This window comes from Palaemon carinicauda, chromosome 21 (assembly GCF_036898095.1).
Source record: "Palaemon carinicauda isolate YSFRI2023 chromosome 21, ASM3689809v2, whole genome shotgun sequence".
NCBI lineage: Eukaryota > Metazoa > Arthropoda > Malacostraca > Decapoda > Palaemonidae > Palaemon > Palaemon carinicauda.
In genome coordinates, this window is record NC_090745.1 from 27,011,390 (window position 1) to 27,029,820 (window position 18,431).

At 40.7% G+C, this 18,431-nt stretch overlaps 1 protein-coding gene across 2 annotated transcripts in view; it reads right to left on the reverse strand.

Annotated features, from left to right (window-relative positions):
- The window catches only part of glu (structural maintenance of chromosomes 4-like protein gluon), a 134,272-nt gene that overhangs the window by 72,632 nt on the left and 43,209 nt on the right, over window positions 1–18,431 (reverse strand). For both annotated transcript variants that reach the window (XM_068344913.1, XM_068344912.1), the window contains exons 4-5: window positions 13,041–13,208; window positions 11,002–11,175 (exon numbers count right to left, since the gene is read on the reverse strand). In XM_068344913.1, the coding sequence (XP_068201014.1) occupies window positions 11,002–11,175; window positions 13,041–13,208 (342 nt within the window). The remainder of the gene's footprint in view (window positions 1–11,001; window positions 11,176–13,040; window positions 13,209–18,431) is intronic.

Genomic DNA, 18,431 nt, shown 5'->3' on the forward strand with positions numbered 1-18,431 from the left:
CATTACAGTCAACCAATTTATAAAAAAAAAAGTTCTGGCCAGATGGGTTAAGATAGTTTTCTCAACTCTCAACCAATGGACGTCCAAGAGAAAGGTTCTAGGGAAGGCCTCCTTTTTCTTTTCCTCAATCAGGTCAACCATGAGCAAGTCATAGTTTATGTGGTCCAATTCTGAAATGGACCATCAGCTGAAGTAAACTTTTAGACAATAAAAGTCTTCAGCCTTATGGACTGGACTCTCGGAACTCTCGCAGTAGCCACAGACCCTAGGAACAAGGCTCAGATATATCTGATTGCCTGTTTGGTCAAGACCTGGAGGGATGTCCCCATTGAACTTTCTGCCCTTTTCATGGCAGGAGTTCTTAAAAAGAGAACTCAGAGGATTGCGACTGGAGGTTAAACTCACAGATTCTCAAGTCAACAAACCGAATAAAAAAGTGAGACGTTTTATGCCTCCCATGTCGTCTATACCCCTAGAGCTGACAACAGTCCACTCAGGAGACAAGGCATCAGCTCTTTAAGAACAAGTGAGCCTTATGCTGTCAAAATCATTCATAGTAATTAGAGGACACCTCCTCGGAGGGGGTTTACAGCATACTTTTCCTTGGCCCGAAAAACTCGGGGGGAGGGGATGAAAACCTGTTCTGGACGTCAGTCCATTGTACACATAAAGGGAGTAACGTTTTTCTTGTACCTGGACAATTGACCACTCAGAGCAGAATCACAAGTAAAGTGTCTGGAAGCTCTTCAAAGGATAATGCCCTTAACGCAACAATTAGGTCTGATGGTAACCTGGCCAAATCTCAACTAACACCCTCACAGAATTTAATTTTTCTGGGGATGATAGTTGGTTCAGTTTGCGTTCAAGGTGCTCCGGAAATGTCGCAAGGACTTTCCCCTGGTGGACATCCGGCTAGGGTTGACAATCCCTCGCAGCAATCAGCACACGATTTAGTTCGCGCACACGGCGCGCTTCATGTGTCTGGTCTGTCTAAACTAGAGAAGTCGATTTCGTCCCTGTTTGACGCATATGATTTGTGACAGGGATCTATGGATAGAGTCTCAGAGGGAATGACACATAAATATCAAAGAGCTAGTGGCCATTCACCAAGCCCTGATTACTCACTTCATAGAAAATAAGAATAATGTCAAGAGGGATCTTCTCAGCAGAGGAAGGCAAGTTCTTACTGCAGAATGGACCCTATATCACGAGGTGTGCACCAACCTTTGGATGATTGTGGGGTCAACACTCGATAGACCTCTTCACCTCACAATCGACATAGAGGTTGCCGGTATTTTACTCTCCAGTACCAGATCAAGAAGCAGTCGCACTGGATGCTTTTCTTCTGAACTGAGAAGGTCTAAATGTGTACGCTTTTCCTCCATTTAAGATCCTGGACAGAGTCCCGAAAAGATTCAGGGATTCGGCCAACGTCCGCATTACCATGATAGCTCCTTTTTTGGTCTATGAGACATTGGGTTGCGGAGATGATGGAGTGGCTGGTAGATACCCCCAGATCATGACCACTATTAAGGTTGATTAATCTGAGTGGTACATATTTAGAGTGCCGTGCAGGAATAATAGATTTTCCTCTACCAATACCTCTATAGCCAATATAGCAGAGTTTTTCTGTTGTATCTACGTACAAAAGAGAAGCTAGCTATACCCTGCATCAAGGGTTACCTCAGCATATTAACCTCTGTCTTTCGTAACCGACACATTGGCGTGTCAGGTAACAAGGATCTCTCAGACCTCATTAGATCTTTTGAGACGAACAAGAGGAAGGACAATCCAACCTCCTCGTGGAACCTAGACGTAGTCCTGGCCTTTTTAACTTCAAGTAGGTTTGTACAGTTGGACAAGACATCTTGGAAGTATCTTACCAAGAAGACTTTTTCCTAATTTCATTGGCTTCAGTCAAAAAATTAGGAGAGTTAAAAGCCATCAGCAAGAAGATGGGCTTTAATGGAGACAATGCAATTTGCTCCCTTCAGCTAGGCTTTCTTTTCAAAGACGAGACAGACAGCCTCTGATGCTCAGTTAAAAATCCCTCTTTGCCTTTATCAAAGAATACCCTGGCTTTTTTCATTAAGGATTTAATAAGGGAAACTCTCCAAGATTGTGAGTAAGTAGTTTTCCCTATCCTCAAGGTAAAACCACACGAGGTTAGAGCAGTAGCAATTTTTATGACTTACAAACACAATAGGTCAATGAAGTCAATTTTGGAGCCTACTTTCTGATGAAATAAATCAATCTTCACAGACTGCTATCTCAAAGATGTCCAGACCCAGTATGAGGATTACTATTCCCTGGGTCCGTACGTTACCTCCGGCTTCGTAGTTGGAGAAGGGTCTACTGCCTCTTCCCTATAACTTAATATATACCCTTGCCTTTTTTCTTGTACTTGTTCACAGCTTGTTTGCGAGGGTTTTCGCAGGCTTCCGTCAGTCTCTGATGCAAGTCAAGTTAGTTTTAATGCGTTCACAGTTTGTCTGTGAGGCTTGTCGCAGCCTTCCATCAATCTGGGATACAAATCAAATTAGTTTTAATATGGCGTAGGTGGTCAATATCAGTATCATTGGCTATGCCAGGTTTGCAAGGGTGGTGGTCTAGCCATTCTAAGGGTCGTGGACCTTGTGGCAGCCCCAAGAGACTTTTCAGCCCCCTGAGTGGATGGCTGAGTCTCTTAAAGAATGCAGGCGAAATGAGGCAGTATCATTTTTAAAGCCAGCTTCCTTATCAAGTTAGAACACCAGATTCAGTATCCTTGGCTTTGCCAGGTTTGCAAGGGTGGTGGTCTAGCCACGCTAAGGTCGAGGACCTTGTGGCAACACCAAGAGACTTTTACAGCCCACTGAGTGGATCACTGAGTCTCTTGAGGAATGCAGGCGAAATGAGGCAGTATCATTGTGAAGCCAACTTTCTTATCAGGTTAGAACCAGATTGTTAGTACTACTATTGTAGTTATTAATAATTATACAAATTCCCAAGCGAATGAGGTTTTCAACCCACCTCCAACTGTGTGAATCAGCTATATATATGTAACTACCAGGGAAGTTACATATTTAAAAATGGTATTTTTATTATAAAATAAATTTTTAAATATAGTTACCTGGTAGTTACATATATAAAAGGGCCCTCCCTCCTCCCCTCTGAAAACAGAGACATCAAATTTCTGAAGATGTTGGGATCGGTTCTAATAACCTACGAGTGATGGCGCTCATGTATGACCACCTACTGTCATGGCGGCGATCGCCACGAATTTTGAATTTCTGTCGTGCTGCGTCAAAACGCAGGATTTAAGCTATATATATGTAACTACCAGGTAAGTATATTAAAAAATTTATTTTATAATAAAAATACAATTTTTCTCTAATGTCTTATTTCTTAATATGATATTTTAATTATAAAATAAATTTTTGAATATACTTACCCGGTGAATATATAGCTGCAACTCTGTTGCTCGACAGACAAAAAACTGTACAAAAAAACTCGCTAGCGATCGCTATACAGGTTGCAGGTGTGCCCATCAGCGCCAACTGTCGGCCAGATACCAAACTCCATGTAAACAAAGACTCAATTTTCTCCTCATCCCACTGTGTCTCTATTGGGGAGGAAGGGAGGGTCGTTTAATTTATATTCACCGGGTAAGTATATTCAAAAATTTATTTTATAATTAAAATATCATTTTTAAATATTTAACTTAGCCGGTGAATATATAGCTGATTCACACCCAGGGTGGTGGGTAGAGACCAGTTAAATATGTTTACATCTTATGAGCTAAGAGTTTTTATTTCATTTTAGAAGTTATCAAAATAACAAAAACAAAATAAATAGGTACCTGGTAAGGAAGTCGACTTAGACTATTACTCTGCCTTACAAGTACGTCTTCCTTACGGAGCCTCGCGATCCTCTTAGGATGCTGACAGACCCCTAGGAGCTGAAGTATCAAGGGCTGCAACCCATACAACAGGACCTCATCAAACCCCTAATCTGGGCGCTCTCAAGAAATGACTTTGACCACCCGCCAAATCAACCAGGATGCGAAAGGCTTCTTAGCCTTCCGGACAACCCATAAAAAACAACATTTCAAGAGACAGATTAAAAGGATATGGAATTAGGGAATTGTAGTGGTTGAGCCCTCACCCACTACTGCACTCGCTGCTACGAATGGTCCCAGTGTGTAGCAGTTCTCGTAAAGAGACTGGACATCTTTCAAGTAAAATGACGCGAACACTGACTTGCTTCTCCAATAGGTTGCGTCCATTATACTTTGCAGAGATATATTTTGCTTAAAGGCCACGGAAGTTGTTACAGCTCTAACTTCGTGCGTCTACACCTTAAGCAGAGTTCGGTCTTCCTCACTCAGATGTGAATGAGCTTCTCGTATTAACAATCTGATAAAGTCTGACCAAGCATTCTTTGACATAGGCAAGGATGGTTTCTTAACTGAACACCATAAAGCTTCAGATTGGCCTCGTAAAGGTTTAGTACGCTTTAAATAGAACTTAAGAGCTCTAACAGGGCATAAGACTCTTTCTAGTTCATTGCCTACGATCTCCGATAAGCTGGGAATATCGAAAGATTTAGGCCAAGGCCGAGAAGGCGGCTCATTTTTGGCTAGAAAACCAAGTTGCAGCGAACAAGTGGCTTTTTCCGACGAAAATCCGATGTTCTTGCTGAAGGCATGAATCTCACTGACTCTTTTAGCCGAGGCTAAGCATACCAGGAAAAGAGTCTTAAGAGTGAGATCTTTCAGGGAGGCTGATTGTAACGGCTCCAACCTGTCTGACATGAGGAATCTTAGTACCACGTCTAAATTCCATCCAGGGGTAGCCAAACGACGCTCCTTGGTGGTCTCAAAAGACTTAAGGAGGTCTTGCAGATCTTTATGTTGGAAAGATCTAAGCCTCTATGCCGGAAGACCGATGCCAACATGCTTCTGTAGCCCTTGATAGTGGGAGCTGAAAGGGATCGTCCTCTTCTCAGGTATAAGAGAAAATCAGCTATTTGAGCTACAGAGGTACTGGTCGAGGATACAGAAACTGACTTGCACCAGTCTCGGAAGACTTCCCACTTCGATTGGTAGACTCTAATGGAAGACGCTCTCCTTGCTCTAGCAATCGCACTGGCTGCCTCCTTCGAAAAGCCTCTAGCTCTCGAGAGTCTTTCGATAGTCTGAAGGCAGTCAGACGAAGAGCGTGGAGGCTTTGGAGTACCTTCTTTACGTGTGGCTGACGTAGAAGGTCTACCCTTAGAGGAAGACTTCTGGGAACATCTACTAACCATCGAAGTATCTCGGTGAACCATTCTCTCGCGGGCCAGAGGGAAGCAACTAACGTCAACCTTGTCCCTTCGTGAGAGGCGAACTTCTGCAGTACCTTGTTGACAATCTTGAACGGTGGGAATGCGTAGAGATCCAGATGTGACCAATCTAGGAGGAAAGCATCTATATGTATTGCTGCTGGGTCCGGGACTGGAGAGCAATAGATTGGAAGCCTCTTGGTCAGCGAGGTTGCAAAGAGATCTATGGATGGTTTACCCCAAGTGGCCCAAAGTCTCTTGCACACATCCTTGTGGAGGGTCCATTCGGTTGGAATTACTTGCCCTTTCCGACTGAGACAATGACGTTCAAGTCGCCTTGGATGAACCTCGTTACTAGGGAGATGTCTTGACCTTTTGACCAGATGAGCAGGTCCCTTGCGATCTCGTACAACGTCAGTGAGTGGGTACCTCCTTGTTTGGAGATGTACGCCAAGGCCGTGGTGTTGTCCGAGTTTACTTCCACCACTTTGCCTCGAAGGAGATACTCGAAGCTTTTCAAGGCCAGATGAACTGCCAAAAGCTCCTTGCAGTTGATATGCATGCTCCTCTGACTCGAGTTCCACAGACCTGAGCATTCCCGACCGTCCAGTGTCGCGCCCCAGCCCAAGTCCGATGCGTCCGAGAAGAGAACGTGGTGGGGAGTGTGAACAGCCAGGGGAAGACCCTCTCTTAGGTTGATACTGTCCTTCCACCAAGTCAGACAAGACTTTATCTTTCCGGAAATCGGGATCGAGACCGCTTCTAGCGTCTTGTCCTTTTTCCAGTGAAAAGCCAGATGGTATTGAAGAGGACGGAGGTGTAGTCTTCCTAGTGATACAAACTGTTCCAGGGATGACAGCGTCCCCACCAGACTCATCCACAGCCTGACTGAGCAGCGTTCCTTCTTCAGCATCTTCTGGATGGATAGCAGGGCTTGATCTATTCTGGGGGCTGATCGTCTTGTTGTTCAGCAACGTCCTCATCAGATAGTTCCTCATACGAAAACTGATGAGGAAACGGCAACGGAGTGGGTAACGTCTGGCTCGCTGAGTCCGGTCGCACTGGTGCATGCGTGACGGAGCCGGACGCAACGTCATGGAATTGCTGCACAGTCTGTGAACTGTCAACAACCATGGGTGCGCGAGGAAGCACAGCGTCCACCCGAGACTGTCTAGACCGTCTGGGTTGTGCGGTCAACACCATACCGGGTTGCTGAGGTTGACGCACCGCGTCAAAACAAGTCACCTCTGATGGTTGTTGAATGTCCTGAACGTCAACAACCACCTCCGAGCGTCGCTTAACGTCAACGTGCGGCTGGCAACCCACACTGGGTCGCATCGGTGGAGGAACCACCTCAACTGGTAGACGCGAGAAGGTTACCTCAGCGTCAACAGGACGCACAACCGACCGGTTGGAAGGCTGTTGGCCAGAAGGTTCGGCAGCAACCTTCTCCGCATTAAAGTCCTCTATCAAGGACGCAAGCTTGGACTGCATGTCTTGCAGCAAAGCCTATTAGGGTCTACGGGAGCAGGTGCGGCAACAGACGGGGTTAGCGACTGAGGCGGTACCGCTTTCCATCCCTGAAAGCCTTGTTTATGCATGACATAATTGTACAGCAAAACTACAAAGGCTCGAAAACAGCTGTGAAGTTGACCTGTAAAAAAAACTTGGAGCGTCTCCTGGCCAGGCGCCAGGGAGAGTCTATGAGATTTGAGAAGTCTATCTGGGCAGAGGAAGGAACTCCCAAGCCGAGAACTTCTCTCGTGTCATATCAGACTCTCGCTCTATAAACCAGTTTAAAAGAAGGGAAAGCAAAGGCTGTATCCCCCAAACTCCTCCTGGTGATAAACCAGTCGCCTAGCAGACGTAAAGCTCTCTAGGAGAGCGAGAGAGCACTAGCTTATAAACAACGGCTTCGAAGTAGCTAGGCCTAGTGTAAGCTCTGACATTTAGGCGAACGAGGAGCAGCAGTTACAAAAGGATCCGGACAAAGATCCTTAAAAATCAGCATGATTTAATTAAAGTCCATAGAGGGCTAAGCAGCTTTAGGCTCCTCTCCGTCTGACAGAGTCCTCAAGGGAATATCAGTAGGAGGGGGAACAGCAACTTCCTCATCTAAAGGAACCTTGTCCGATAAAAGCTGAGTCTCAAGCAAGGGAGAGACCTACCGTGGTGGCAATGCTTTACAAGCAGAGTCCACACACACTGGTGCATTAGTAGCGGACCAGGACGCAACGTCATGTAACTGCTTGACAGTCTGTGAACTGTCAACAACTGAACTGTCAACAACAACAGGTGCGAGAGGACGCACAGCGTCCACTCGAGACTGCTTTGACTGCCTAGACTGAGCAGTCAAAACAACTCTAGAATGCGGAGGTTGACGCACAGCGTCAAAACAAGTCAACTCCGATTGTTAGCGAACGTCCTGAACGTCAACAGGAGCATCAGCAAGTGGCCTAACGTCCAAATGTGGCTGAAAATCCACACGAGACCGCAACGAGTGTGGTTCTAAACAACCTGACTGACGTGACTTAGCTACGCCAACGTCAACAGGATGCACAAAGGAACGTTAGGTTGGCTGAAAGCCAGGATATCGATGAGATAAATGGCTAGACTCAACGGACTAATCGGCAGAATAGTCTTCCATAAGGGAGGCAAGCATATTCTGCATGTCTTGCCGTACAACCCATTAAGGATCCACGGAAATGGTTGCGGTAAGAGACGAGGGTAACGTCTGTGACCGCAACACTTTGCCAACAAAAAAGACTCTCGGAGTCTGTGTTACGCTTTTGTTAGGCGGCGAGCAGTTTTCCGATGACTGCATAGGGTCAGAGCTGTCCTAATGGCTGCAACCAGGACGCTGGACCTGTCCTGAAAGGACTGACTTTCGCTTAAGGGTCTCGAAACCTTGTTACAGGTTTCTTATGCGAAAAGCCTTCGGATGACGAGGAGAAAAACGTCTCTCTCGCCTTATGGTAGGGGAGATCTTGGTAAGATACACCCGATACCATAGAGGGAAACGTCTGTTCGCTGATCAAGGCCTCTCGAACCCATAAGTCGTACGACATTACTACTCCACGAACAGACGAACCCTCGGACGCAACACTGTAACACTTTGCGCAATATCACTTTATCACTACGATTTTCTGTTTTGCACTTATTTCACTGATTTCTACCTGAAGCACGCAATTCTACCCTCATCAAAAGGTAGTAAATGCGAAATCAGGTGTATAATGCAAGCACATTAAAACCAGCAAAAAAAAAAAACAGTAAACATCTTTTAAGATAAAAAAAAAAAAAAATTCAGTGGTTGGGGAAGAGAATAAACACTAGTTCATTCAAAACTACGTTTTCAATCTCTCACCGTACATTGCCTGGGGACGAGAATAAAACTAAAATCGTTTTATCCTTTCTCCGCGTACAGAGACTAGGGACGAGAGTAACTCGAGAACAACGTTACCCGCTTGAACGGAACGTTTTCTCTCCTCTCTCTCCCTCCGTCTCTATAGCTCTCTCTCTTTCTCTCTTGATTTCGCACCTAAGAGAAGAGCCCAATTACGTTTCGTCAAAAAAACATGTTATTTGACCAAAGGAAAAAACTGAAAGGTTTTTCAATTAAAAAGTTCCTTTAAAATAGAATTTAAAACATTTAAGCTTTGAAAGAATGAACAAAACGTCAGAATCGATTTACTCTTTCTGCAAAGTGAAACCGTGATACACTCTCTCTCTATCGTAACGATAGAGCGCAAACTGCGTAGCATAAATAAACTAAACGTTAGTTCATCTTTGAAAACAGTACGAAGACTAATCAAAGAAATTCTTTCATAAAATATTTCATTTAAAAAGTTTTAAATCCTTAGCTCTTTAAAAGCTATTTACGATTTAAAGGGCTCAACGTTGATTAACTTCAGTTTCCAAGTTAGGACCGCCTACTCTCAGGAAAGGTCGCATATAAACAAAACATTAAAATTTATTTTTTATGTTTATTATAAATGGAAAGTTAATCGAAGAGGAAAATCTATAATTAATTATAACGTGATAAGATAATTACTAAAAGCCTAAACACACTTCCGTCTAAGGGAAGGGTCGGCCATTTAAAAGTCAAAGAAAGTCCATACTCTCTGTCACCAAAAATTAAATCTATCCAAAACGAGTTCAAGATTTAAGATGAAGATAAAACACCTGCACTGCGAAAGCTCAAACCAGAATATAGTACTTCACCAAAGATGATGGGAAAAACTCCAGGTTTCAACAGCGAGTAAAGTACGTCTTGTCGACACGTCGACAGAGAGAAAATTGAGTCTTTGTTTACATGGAGTTTGGTATCTGGCCGACAGTTGGCGCTGATGGGCACACCCGCAACCTGTATAGCGATCGCTAGCGAGTTTTTTTGTACAGTTTTTTGTCTGTCGAGCAACAGAGTTGCAGCTATATATTCACCGGCTAAGTTAAATATTTAAAAAGATAAATTTCAACTTCGCTGATGTTTTCTTGGCTACTTTTTTCATATGGTTCAAACTGATACGGTTCCAGAATTGTTGATGACAGATCCTCAGTATCTGCTACATTTTCTTCGTTTATACCTATCATCCAAAACTATAGAAAAATTGATCGAATCTACGCTGTTTACTATCTGAATCCTTTTTCCCAAGGTTAGCGGACTCTAAACAAACCAGGTGGTGGAGGGAAGTTGTTTTTCAGTGATGTCATGCAATGGCATGCAGCCTTTGCCAAATCTAGTGTCAGGTTACGGCCTGTGTAACTAATTGTAACAACAAACGAAAATGTGAAATGTGGCAGAGTGTTTACTAATTTATGGTTATGAGTGAATTATAAGTACCTGTAAATATTGTTTATTTTTTCAAAGATATTTTAAGCATGTCAGCCCACCTCTGATTGAGTGGCTCCTCCAAAGAAAATTGCCTGGATGACTATTGCTACCTAGCTGTGTCCATAATCTTAAATCCTAGCTCCACTTTGATGTCAACAGATAATCTCTTACAAGATCATGATCATGGCAGAAGCCATGTTAACTGAATCTTCATGTCCCAAACGAGATGGTGAATTTATCACATTAGGATGTCTCTCCCTTCTTATGTTTAAGGTTAAGTTTACTAAAGGTTCTGGCATGTAATTTTGTACAAGAAATTGTCTACATTAAAACCCATGAGTCTGGATGGCAGGATATAATATATTATAAATGCATAAACTGAAGAGAATTACCAATCACCAGTTCAAAGACAAAGGGTATGAGTGGAACATGTTAAGATCTGGATAAGTTAAGCAGATGAAATGCAAGGTCAAATGTATAACACAAATGAACAGCTGATGGCCTAATTGAGTAGAAAAAGACAATACGTACAGTATATCATACATTTACCTTCTGACTGTCACTTCACTGTGTAGTGTACAGTATAACATTGCATATTGGCAGTAGAAAAAATCATTAGTTTGTGATTTCTAAGATCATAAGATCCATTTTTGTGGACTGAAACCAATGATGATTGCAAGAAAAATTTCTATACAGTAATGTATTTCATGCTCCAAAGATATATTAAAGAACTGTACCTATTTATAAAGAATGGAGGAAAGATAATAAATTCCTTTTCAAAATAAATGAAAGAATTGCTCTACCTTATATCTGGTTTTATAAAAACAATGATGACTCTACCTTGAAAAATTTCATCAATAACATACCAGTTTCTTCCAGTGTGACATTTTTGACTTATTTTCCTTGATAATGCCATCATATTTTTCCAATTCTTGATCGATTTCAATTCGGCTTGCCTTTATTTTGTTCTCTTTTTTGACAATCTCTTCATGTGCAGCTTTTAGTTCAGTCAATTGTTCACTAAGCTCCAATTCTTCTTGCTGTGTAAGGCAATAATTAATTTATGATTATTACAAGATGAATTGGTTCTACTGAAGTTATCTAAAAATTATTGGTCAAGATATATTTAGTAAAGTCAACAGAATAACTACTTATATATTCAGTGACTTTGCTAATTACAATTGTTCATATATTCCGTGACTTTGCTAATTACAATTACAATAATAGTGAGAAAACAGAACATAGCCACAACCAAGTTCATCCTACAACAGCTGAAACATGAATGATACTTGTTACAAGAACCTCCTAAACATTCCAAATATTACCTAGATACTAAAGTCCTTGCTTTCCAAACATTTTCAACACCAACACAATATTTTCTCTAGATTTCCTCTTATCCTACCTTCTAAAATATCAAAATTATACACTTCCACATGCTTATCATCCCTCATTCCCTCCCTTCTAATATCACTAAGCAATCTGTGTCTAGTAAACTGTTTACTACAGTATATATATATATATAAATGAAACAAAAAAGGGGACCTCTCCACTCTACGTTCCTCCCAGCCTGACAAGGGACTCAACATAGTTCGGCTGGTACTGCTAGGGTGACACAGCCCACCCTCCCACATTATCCACCACAGATGAAGCTTGATAACGCTGAATCCCCTACTGCTGCTACCTCTGCGGTCATCCAAGGTACCGGGGGAAGCAGCAGGGACTTCCGGAACTGCGTCACAATCGCTCGCCATTCATTCCTATTTCTAGCACGCTCTCTTGCCTCTCTCACAACTATCCACCTATCACCCAGAGCTTTCTTCACTCCCTCCATCCACCCAAACCTTGGCCTTCCTCTTGTACTTCTCCCATAAGCTCTTGCATTCATCACCTTCTTAAGCAGGCAACCATTTTCCTTTCTCTCAACATGGCCAAACCACCTCAACACATTCATATCCACTCTAGTTGCTAACTCATTTCTTACAGCCGTTCTCACCCTTACTACTTCGTTCCTAACCCTATCTAATCGAGATACACCAGCCATATATATATATATATATATATATATATATATATATATATATATATATATATATATATATATATATATATATATATATATTTGTAATCTAAATCTCTCATTATTTCAACCATTCTTACTGAACATTCACTAAATTAATTTCAACTTTCATTTCAACAACTACCACTTTTTCTTTTACTCACTTCCATAAAGAGTCCTTAATAATCCCTTCAAATATTTTTCAAAGTTTTTGTCAATGTCTATTCTTCACTTTACATAACCACTTAAATGCCTATAACATTAATGCATACAAGGATTCTTTTCAGCAGTTTCCTGGTTTCCCATTCAAATAAGCATGTAACCTGGATGTTTCAAGACTACAGGGGTGGCCTAATTGGCTGATCATATGTATATATGGTCAGTCTCTAGGGCATTGTTCTGCTTGCTAGGGTAATGTCCCTGTCCCTTGCCTCTGCCATTCATGAGTGACCTTTAAAAAACAAACTGGTAGCCCGTCTATGAAAATATATTACAAATACATACTTCCTACCATCCTAACATGGAATTTCCATGAGTAAAGTTTAATAAGCCCTCATTTTCAGTTATGAAATAAAGAAATTACCTAAAACAATTGGTTCAACTTCATAAATAATACTAACTTTGGTAAGACAGTCCAACTAATGTAGGCTAATAACCAAAGCAGCAAAGGCTAATAACAATAAAATCTACGATCAAATCAAGATTCAAACTCATGGACTCAATTGAACCTTTCATATTTGCATCACTAGGTATGCCACTATACATCTCTTTTCATCTTGCAACTTTGCACATCCACCTTCTGTCCTTTTCCTATACTAGAGAAGTACAAAACACAAGTAAACAACTTACAGTTACTTCCTGCAAGTTCTTTAAAACTGTGCCTGCTGCATCTTCAATTGCTTGCCTTTTATCTTGCATTCCCTTTAGTTCCTCTTCCAACTCCTTGATCTCTGCTTCCATAGTAGTAATTTTCTCTTCTGTCTTTTTGGTGTTTCGTTTAGCCGTTTTAATTGCTACCTAAAAAGGATTGTAAAATAAATACAGTAGTTAAAAAGGTGTACATAGAAGTATAGTACTGTATTACCTTAATACACTACAGTAAAGGGGGGACATACCTGTCTAAATATTTTGACTGTACATTTTGCAGAAGCTTATTCAAGCTTCAGTTATTCAGTCACACACTGTACAGTAATCCATTGCCGTATAGTGGTTTACCTATTGCTCTCTAAGTATTTTGTGGATTTATGAATATATATGTCCTGTAAATCTATATCATGGATTTTGTATTTTTTTCAGATTTTAATCATTTTTGGGGCCTAAAAATTCAATAAGTAAATTACACTAAAAAATAAAAATACAAAAATTTGGCTTGGCAGTGAGAACGCAATATGACAAATTTGGAAATAATTTGTATTTTTCCTAACTATACAAAACTTAAGGTATCTCCAGCAGATATTATTTCGGCGAATGCCGAAAACTAGTCAGAAGACTTTAGTGAAGTATACTGTAACTACCCATCGCTAGTTAGCGGAAGTAGACTAGTCGCTTCGCTCACATACTCACTGGTTGAGTGATGTCACTTTTTAAATTGCATGCAGAACTTTCCCTGAGGTTTGGTGATGGCGGGTCAGGTATGGACAAAGAGCTCATGGTTTGTATAGGTAAGGAAAATGCAAATAATTTCCATATTTGTCATTGTTCCTGTGGCTACGGATGCATAACAACAATTAGAAGATTATTATTATCATTACTAGCTAAGTTACAACCCTAGTTGGAAAAGCATGATGCTATAAGCACAAGGGCTCCAACAGAGAAAAATAGCAAAGTGAGGAAAGGAAACAAGGATATAAACTGGAAGAGAAGTAATAACAATCAAAATAAAACATTTCAAGATAATTAACAACATTAAATTAGATCTATCCTACATACGCCAAAAAAACTTCATAACTAGAGGAAGAGAAACAAGATAGAAAGAACGTGCCTAAATGTACCCTCAAGCAAGAGAACTCTAACCCAAGACGGTGGAAAACTATGGTACAGAGGCTATGGCACTGATTTTGGAAAGTCCTCCTAGAAGAGCTGCTTACCATGGCTAATGTGTCTCTTCTACCTTTACCAAGAGGAAAGTACACACTGAACAATTACATTGCAGTAGTTAACCTCTTGAGTGAAGAAGTACTGTTTGGTAATCTTAGTGTTATCAGGTGTATGAGAATGTGAAAAGAATAAGCCAGACTATTTGGTGTATGTGTAGGCAAAGAAAAAATCAGCTGTAACCAGATAGAGGGATCCAATTATCCTATGTAGTAAAGCCTGGCCAGTCAAAGGATCGAATAACTCTCTAGCGGTAGTAACCCAACATATACCGGCATGTCATAAGAGGCGACTAAAAGTGACGGGACGAGGGGACTGGGAATCCTCTTTCCTGTATTTTGTTCCTGAGAGACATCAAAGAAGAGGAATAAAGTTAAATATAATATTTAGGCCTTAAGGCAAGCACTGGGGCATCAAAGGCCATTCAGCACTATATAATGCAAGTTAATCAATCATACCCGTACACTCAGACCATATGGTATCATTTCAACCAATAAAACCAATCATACCACTTTCATACCATAAAATCTTGATGTGAAATAAGGGATTAAAAGGATTGAAAAAATAAATTATTAAAGAGACTGCTCCCCACACTAGTTTTGGGGTGTTTGACTGTCCGTGGATGTAATACAGTAGAAAGTTAAGATGTGATTTTGGAAGTATGTTTATGAATAGAAGGATGGATATATTGACCTTGTATGAGACAAAGATAAAAGGGAAGGGTGGTGTGATGTTTGATGAAGTGACAGGTACAGTGTCTGGGATTGTAAGGGGAAGAGCAAGAGAGGGTTTGGCTTTATTACTGAGTGAATTGATGACAGGTTAAGTAGTGGAATGGACGAAGGTAACCTCTAGGTTAATATGGGTAAGGGTTAGGTTGGGTAGGGAATGTTGGACTTTTGTTAATGAATATGAGCCACGTTGTGAGAAAACTGAAGAGCATAATGAATCAACTATGTGTGGGAGGACTGACTAGAAGGAATTATGTAGTTGTGATGGGTGACTTGAATGCTAGAGTGGGTGCTGGAGAAGTAGGTGTCATTGGGAAGTATGGCATACCAGGCAGATATGTGTTGAACAAGAACTGGTAATAATTTAGTTTTTTTTTTTTTCAAAAATAAAGATAATAAGTATACATGGGTAATAGTGTAGAATTGAAGAATGGTAGAAAGGGCATTAATGGATTGTGTGTTGATAACTAGAAGGATGCTAGGAAGATTGAAAGATGTGCACTTTTGGAATGAATGAGCGAAGATAAAAGTGGAAGGAAACAAGGGGTATTAGAAGAATGACTGCAGTGTAATAGTATAGAGAATATGAAAGATTGTATGGTTGGTGCGTTTGTTTAATAATTGTTTTTATGTTGTCAATGGTACCAGTGGGCTGTGTGTATAAGAGTATTGTACCACTATATAAAGGTAAGGGAGATGTGCATGAGAGTTTAATTCAAGGAATATTATTTTGTTGTGTGTGGTTGTAAGTGTATGGTAGAGTACTAATCAATAGAATTAAGGATAAAACAGAGGTTGCAATCTTAAAAGTACAGGGTAGTTTCAGAAAAGGTAGGGGATGTATGAATCAGATATTTCCAGCCTGGCAGGTAAGAGATAAATATTTAGCAAAAGGCAAGGAGGTGTATGTTGTATTTATGGATCTGGAGAAAGTGTATGATAGAGTTGATAAGGAAGCGATATGAAATGTGAAAAGTTATATGGAATTGGTGTAAGGTTGTAGAAAGCAATGAAGAGTTTCTACATAGGCAGTAAAACACGTGTTAAAATATGGAAAGAAGTGAGAGAGTGGTTTCCAGTGAGAATGGGGCTGAGACAAGGATGTGTGATGTCGCCAAAGTAGTTCAATTTGTTTGTTGATGGAGTTGTGAGAGAGGTGAATGCTCAAGTGCTTGATCAAGGATTAAAACTAATAAATGAGAGTGATCATGAGTGGAAGGTAAATCAGTTGTTATTTGTGAATGATACTGTACTGGTTGCAGCCTTGGAGAAGCTGGGTCGATTTGTGGCAGTTTGGAAGGGTGCGTGAGCAAAAGAAATTGAGTTAATGTGGGTAAGAGTAAGGTTAAGATATACGCAAGAAGGGAGGGTGGTGCTAGGTTGAATGCCATGTTGAATGGAGAGTTACTTGAGAAATTAGATCAGCTTAAGTTCTTGGGGTTTGCTGTTGCTGCAAACGGTGGAGTGAAAGCAGATATACGTCAGGGAGTGAGTGAAGGATGTAAAGTGTTGGAGGCAGTAAAGAGAGTGGTAAGCAATAGAGGGTTAGAAATGAATGTAAAGAGAGTTCTGTATGAGAAAGTGATTGTACCAACTGAGATGTATGGATCGGAGTTGTGGGGAATGAAAGTGACGGAAAGACAGAAATTTAATGTGTTCAAGATGAAGTGTCTGTAGAGTATGGCTATTAATGGATTACGTGTTGATAACTACAAGGATGTTTGGAAGATTAAAAAATGTGCACGTGTTTAGGGGTATGGCTAACGGTATGTCTGATCATTTTGGTTGAAGGATAATTAGTTTCAGCAAAAGAGTGGGGGAATAGAGTGGGGGATGTAAAAGGGAAGTAGTGAAGGTTGAAGAGTTAAAAAGAAAAAAAAGGAGGGAAAAAGTGAATATCAAGAAAGGTTGGAAGTGGCATATGACAGGACAAAAGTGAGAGAAACTGGTAATCTAGAGGAGGAGTGAAAGTTAGAAAAAGAAAATTTTGGGGGGATTGCAGGTGATGCATGTAGCAAGAGGATTGTTGGAGGCAGCATGAGGAAGGATAGTGAATGGTGGAATGGAGTGAAAATAAAATTGGAAGAGAAAAAGAGGGCATTTGAAGAATGGCTGCAGAGTAATAGTGTAGAGAAGTATGAAAGATATAGATAGAAAAATGTGGAAGTAAAATTTAAGTTAGCTGAGGCAAAGAGGGTGGGGTGAGGGATTGGGTCATTCATATTAACCCTTTTATCCCCAGGCTATTTGGAAATTTCCAACCCTTAACCCCCAGGGGGTTATTTTTTCCCAGCACATTTTGCAGTATATATTTTTTAAATTGCTCTAACAGGCTTAACTTTTGTGATAGAGAGGTCAGGTTGGTCTCATTCTCTTGGAAAATGCCTGAATTTTCTCAAAAAATTATAAAAAATATGAAAAAAAATTTTTTTATAGCATTTTTTTGCAAGGACGTACCGGTACGTCCATGGGGGTAAAGGGATGGCTTTTGTGAAACGTACCAGCACGTCCTTTGGGGGTAAAAGGGTTAAGAGAATAAGAATATTTATAAAGAAGTGAAGACAGTAAGAAAGGATGGTTTGAAAATTTAAAAGACAGTGAAAGATGAATATGAAAGGTTGTTGAAAGGAGAGGAGGCAAGGAAAAGGAGGGCTGAATATTTTGAAAGATTACTGAATGGTAAGGATAATAGGGAGGCAGATATAATTGCTGTTGCAGGTGTTGAGGGACCACTTATGGGAGATGAGAATGAGAGAGAGATTACAAGAGAGGAAGTGAAGAGAGCACTAGATGAAACGAGAGTAGGAAAAGCACCTGGTATGGATGGTGTGAGGGCTGAGATGTTAAAGGAGGGGGATGTGACTACTTGAATGGTTAGGGAGATTGTTTCATATATGTTTTATGTTGTCAATGGCACCAGTAGACTTCATGTGTGCATGTATTGTACCACTATATAAAGGTAAGCGAGATGTGCACAAGTGTTCAATTCAAGGGGTATTAGTTTGTTAAGTGTGGTTTGAAACATATATGGTAGACTACTAATTAATAGGATTAAGGATAAAACAGAGGATGCAATCTTAGAAGTACAGGGTGGTTTTAGAAGAGGTACAGGATGTATGAATCAGATTTTTATAGTGAGGCAGATATGCGAGAAATATTTAGCAAAAGGCAAGGAGGTGTATGTTGCGTTTATGGATCTGGAGGAAGATTATGATAGAGTTGACAGTGAGGCAATGTGGAACGTGATGAGGTTAGAGGAATTGGTGGAAGGTTGTTGCAAACAGTGAAGTTTCTACATAGGCAGTAAAACATGTGTTAAAATAGGAAATGAAGTGAGAGAGTGGTTTTCAGTGAGAATGGGGCTGAGACAGGGATGTGTGATGTCCCCATTGTTGTTCAATTTGTTTTTTTGATG